Source organism: Hipposideros armiger, unplaced genomic scaffold (assembly GCF_001890085.2).
Source record: "Hipposideros armiger isolate ML-2016 unplaced genomic scaffold, ASM189008v1 scaffold_106, whole genome shotgun sequence".
NCBI classification, from domain to species: domain Eukaryota; kingdom Metazoa; phylum Chordata; class Mammalia; order Chiroptera; family Hipposideridae; genus Hipposideros; species Hipposideros armiger.
Window position 1 is genome coordinate 1,265,493 of NW_017731456.1, and position 5,256 is coordinate 1,270,748.

The window sequence follows — 5,256 nt, forward strand, 5'->3', positions numbered from 1 at the left end:
GTTTCAAGCCAGACAGTCACGCTCCGGGTGCCTGTTGCTCCGGTCACACAAATTCCCAAGTTGTGGGACCCACTCCTAGGGGATCTTGGTGGAGCACCAACTCGGAGGTGATCTGACTTGTTTGTTCAGTAGCACTGCGCTTATCTCCTCCGGAGCTCCTTTGTGCAACAGGAGATCAGCGGGCTTTCACCCTCGCACCGGCTCCTTTTGCATATTTGCCCCGCTTGCTCCCTGTCCTCCCCCTACCCTGAGCTCTGAGTGCCCCCTCCCCAACCCCCTTTGTGCAACCCGTGGCTGCGGAGCTTCTAGTACTGTATTAATGGCAGATGAAGAGCGAGTGACTGACACGTTCCAGGGACTGCGAATCGCAGCGAGCGCAGGCGGCAAGGGGAGGGTGCGTAGTGGCAGACGGCCTCTGGGATTATGAATGGGGGCGGGGGGGGGTCGACGAGTTTGGGGTTCATACCAGGATTTTCGGCATCCGCCTTTGGATAGGCACGCGGCGCTGTGCGTAATTCTTCAGCTGTGGTGGGAAGGGAGATGCGGTGAGCTCCTGGTTGGGAGTGAGGGTTATTTTGCAAAACTCCCTTGGTGTCGTGTCGGTGGAGTACTGCAGGAGGTCTGCCAGGTAGGTGCGGGAGGAAAACAAGCGAGGTGGGGAACCAGGGAGAGGCCAGCCGGCTGGGAACGGTACGTCTTGCTCCCTAGAATTGACAGGTGGTGGCCTCAGCAGTTACAACCTACTACACAGCATCTAGTCCGTGCAATATGATCACATTGTTATTCTCCGCACCGGGCTGAAGAGCGCAGCGCGGCAGACCAAGTGCCACCAGCAAGCTGTCTCTTCCGGCGGTGGGAGGGTGGGGGCAGTAAGGATACAGAGCGAGAGCTTGGGGGGCCAGTGGAGGAGGTGAGAGAAGCTCAGGGGCCGTCGTGGCCGCCTGTACTGCCCAGGCAAGGGTCCTGGACGCCCTCCGGTCCGCACGCGCGCTCCGCAGCCGCCCCCGGCTTGTGCGCCCCTTTCCGGGTCTCCCCGCCCCGCCTCGGCGGCTGCGGGCTGTCTCTTGCTGTCCCGGCTGCACGCTAGCGGCGCACAGCCATCCCTCGGGCTGGCTCTTGTGCTTGGGAGCGTGAGGAAGGCTCGCTCTCATTGCACGGACAAGCTGTACCGGGTGGAGCCGCGGCCGGAGCCGGTGCCCAGAGCGCAGCAGCCACCGCGGTGCACCAGCGGCGCCTCGGGCAGCAGGAGGGAGGCTTCTGCGAGGGTAGCCAGAGGTAAGGGCTGCCCAGGAGGCTGGGGATTTATTCCCCCCTTCTCTTACTCACCACACATCCAAGCCGAAATGGAGAGTGGAGAGGGCTGTGGTGCTGACGAGGGGGCCAGCGGGGAGAACGGAGCGGTGCACGGACCATCGCCTTGAGGGCATCGTTATTGCCCCCAGTAGTAAATCCGCCAACCGGCCTTTTCCCTGCTCCCATTTCTTTTCTGCCTCTGCCTCCGCCCTTGGACTTCTTCTTAAGACCCTGGGAAGGAGAGAGAGAGCCGAGGGAGGATGGAGAAAGGCAGAGGGATTCGCCCAGGAGTGGGTGATGGATTGGCGCGTGGTGCCCAGTGATCAACTGCGGGCGGCGGGCGCGGGAGGGAGTCTGAAGTACCCAAGAGTTTGCTGGGCTGCGGCCCCAGGATCGTCCTGCGTGCCCCGGTGGCTGGGGCACGGATGGGGCGCATCCAAGCCACAGTATAACGAAGGCTCTGCCAGGAACTTTTGGGGAAGCTCAGCCTACTGTGGGGAGGGGTGCTGGGCTGTGTTCAGAGCCTGACCCTTTCTAAGCTACTTGTGTGTGTCGGGACTTTCCCCCACTTCCTTCCTGCCTTTTTGTTTTGCTTCCTTCCTTCTTTTTTTCACAGAATCCGCACCTCTTCCATGTGCCATACTTCCAACAAAATACAAACCCACTGTAGTCATAGCTTTAAAACAAGTATAAAGAGATCACAGAGACATAGCTCTCAATTACAGTGTGTCATTTTAAAGACAAATGTATATGTATATAAATAACATATGATGTGTTATATATTGTGTAATATACACATAATGTATAATGTAATATATATGTATATATATTATATATAGTATGGTATAAATATGGTATATAGTATGGTGTGTGTGTATATATATATATATATATATATATATATATGTATATATATTATACACACAAGCCTGAGATAGTTTTTAAGAACTACTTTGAGACTCTCACGTAAAATTACATAACATTTACATTATGTTTACATCGCATGTATATGATGCCATAAACAGAAATGGTAAATCTATGCATTCTGTGCCTTAGATCTGTATGAGATATAAGTGTTGTTTGAATCACGTCCATCTTTTAAATTCAGAGGTTTCCAGCTACTTGAAAGCCCTGGGCTACACTGCAAGAATAAAAGGCACATTACAGTAAAAATAAAATTCAGATGCTGGGGTTTTTTTTAGTGGATCATCCACTTCCCCTCTTTCCTTTTACTAACAGCTGGTTGTTATTCCCATAAATTTCATAAAAACAAACAATTTGGGGACTTGCAAGTGTTTTTGCTTAGGCCGGAGGTGTAGGAAGGGGTCTGGAATTATCTGACAAGAAGGTGGATAAGGCAGATGGTTTCTCTTCAGGTAAGAGGAAATTCAGCTGTACTTTCTTCTGAGCTACCTCATTTATCTTCTGATATCCCAAGAGAGAAACCCTTACTGTCAACATGTGTCTTCCGCATAACAATGGTCTATTCAGCTCTTCAAATCAGTACTTGTAGTACTTGACTAGTAACATATTTGCTGGCTGTTTCTGCTCCTTTTCTTTTTAAACAACAGAATGCCCTTTACAAAAAGTAAGTAAAATTGTTTAATACGTGAATTGTTGCAATGGTGTGATTGATATGTTGAAGCTCTTCCTATATTTCCATTATCTCTCTATATTCCTTATTGCAACTGTGAGCTGAATGATTTTGCAATGTATCTACTTGTTTTTTTTTTTTTTTCTCGGCTGATTTGCTTTTTAGTTTGTTTGCCTTGACGTATTTTGCCAAGATGAATTATCTTACGTTTCTCTAGAGGGTACCCACTTGGGAATGCTTGTTTCTTTTAAATAGAGTTGGTTTTGATTTATGGAATAAGAAATCAATCATGTATGGTTTTCTGATCTTGGAGTCCTTTGCCTGTCTAGAGACATAATGGTATGCACAAATAAGGATTCGTGTTCAATAAAAATATTAGACACGGCAATGATATTTTGGTTTACAAACTGAAGATTTAAAATTGTGAAAGGATAAAGAGTCTCAGGTTGCTCTTAATATTGTATTTGCCTTACTTTGGTTAGTGAGCAAGAGGTACATGATGTAGTTTTGAGTCAGAAAGATTTGGGGGTTAGCGATTTGGATTGATCTTTTATTATCATGGCATAAAAGTTCATTGCTGTTTCCAAGGAAATTTGAGCAGCAGAGTTTGGAAATGTGCGGATGTTGTTCACAGCAGGACAAATGGGTTCCTTTGAGCAACTGGTGGTGTAGTCACCTCCGGTAATATGGCAGACCCTATGATTTGTCAAATCTTGCTTCAAGGAAGAGGTTTTTTTACCCCAGCTTCCTGGAGGACTGTCAGCAGATAGTCTTCAAGGGTCAGGCCCTTGGAGGATTGCCTGAGCTGCAGAATGCTCCTTTGTTCAAGGTCATGCCTCTTTCCAGGCAACTCATCCAACGGCAGAGCATTGTGGGAGGGGAGTATAAAGGTCTGGCCATCTCAGCCAACTCCAGTGACCCTGAAGGATGGGTCCAGCTTTGGAACTCCCTACTGAGCATTGCAGCTCCATGTCTCCCCCTGTCCATTTCTGCTTCCTTCACCATTCTCAGATGTTAATAGCAAGACAGTCCTTAATAAAATCACATGATCACCTTCATCTCTAAGTTGGCTTCCCCAGGGAAGCCAATTTGTAACAACACCTACTTCACGCACAGTCATTTTGCCAGTTTTAATCTTTTATCTTTGAAAATGTAATGCCACTTCTCATTGCAGGACATTTCTGTGTCCCTGCTCCTCTTCTGTTCCTCCTTGTTTTATTGTTCTTCCTGACTTTTATTGTACTTTCACTTTTTTTAATCTCATTTACATCTATTGATTTGAATCCTACCTATCCCATTTCTGTTCTTTTAGGAGCTATTTTTATGTTTTTAACATTCATATATTACTTTAGATAATATTAATCAAAATATCTATTCTTCTCTTGAATAATATAAGGGCCTTATAATGTAATTCTGATCATACTCTGTATTTCACAATATCGTACAGTAATGTAGTTCCATCACATTTTTTACATCTACTATGTCATTTTGACATAGTTAAATCTTTTTATTGTTTTCATAATCAATGCTTACTTAAATTGACCCACATTTTCTGTGTTCATTGTTGCTTACTGCATCCTTCTCTTTGCTTCTGGATTCAAATTCCTTCTTATGGAAGTGGTTCTTTGATAAGGATATGCAAATGATAAAAATATCTTAAGTTTTTTATTTTTTTGAGACTGTATTTTATCCTAACTCTTGAATAACAGATTATCTGGAAGCAGAATTCTAAATGGACAATTATTTTTCTCATCCCTCTGGAGATATTGTCTTCTAGCCTCTGTTTTTGGTGATGAGAGGTTGTTTCTTGGTGGCTTTTAAGATGACTCTGGCTTTGGTGTTCTGAAGTTCTAGTATGGCATGCCCAGGTGTGGGTGTGTTTTTATTTTTTCTTCTTGGGATTTCTTATGCTTTTCAAAAAAGATGACTCTAGTGTTTCTTTCTTTTCTTTAAAGATTTTTATTGGGGAATTGGGGGGATGGGAACAGTGCTGGGGAATTGGGGGAAGGGGAACAGATAAGTTGCTGTCGTTTTGTCCTTCAGTCTAGTTGTGGAGGACGTTGCCTCACTGGTCCAAGTTGGCACCATCATTGCGCTCTTCCCTGGCGAGGCAGATCAGTCGCCGGCTTCTGGAAGGCCACTCACGGCGGCTGCTGGCTACACACGGTAGCCCATGGCAACCCACTGCCACAGGGGCTGCAGCTTACGCCGTCACCAGCAACTCATGGCAGCCCAGCTCCAGGTTGAGCTGTTGTTTAGCATCTTAGCTGTGGAGGGCAGTGTCACTGGCCCTCATATGTGGGATCCGAACCGGGGCCCTCTGGCGTCCCAAGCCAGTTCTTATCCATTGCGCCACTCGGCCGGCCCTC

General features: G+C 46.7%; 2 protein-coding genes across 3 annotated transcripts in view; one reads left to right on the forward strand and one right to left on the reverse strand.

Annotated features, from left to right (window-relative positions):
• Positions 1-305: 305 nt before the first annotated feature.
• LOC109384931 (dual specificity protein kinase lkh1-like) lies at positions 306-1,751 on the reverse strand. Its single transcript, XM_019646693.1, has 3 exons — positions 1,657-1,751; positions 1,327-1,524; positions 306-704 (listed from the first exon to the last, which is right to left on the reverse strand). The coding sequence occupies exons 2-3, from the start codon at positions 1,477-1,479 to the stop codon at positions 306-308; spliced, it is 552 nt and encodes a 183-aa protein (XP_019502238.1). The 5' UTR covers positions 1,480-1,524; positions 1,657-1,751.
• Positions 508-5,256, forward strand: part of PDE4B (phosphodiesterase 4B) — a 524,178-nt gene continuing 519,429 nt past the window's right edge. The window contains exon 1 of one of the 2 annotated variants that reach the window (XM_019646767.1): positions 508-628. The gene's annotated coding sequence lies outside the window, so the exon portion shown is untranslated. Of the gene's footprint in view, positions 629-869; positions 1,276-5,256 lie in introns of those variants that run through there. The other variant, XM_019646766.1, reaches the window with a different exon arrangement.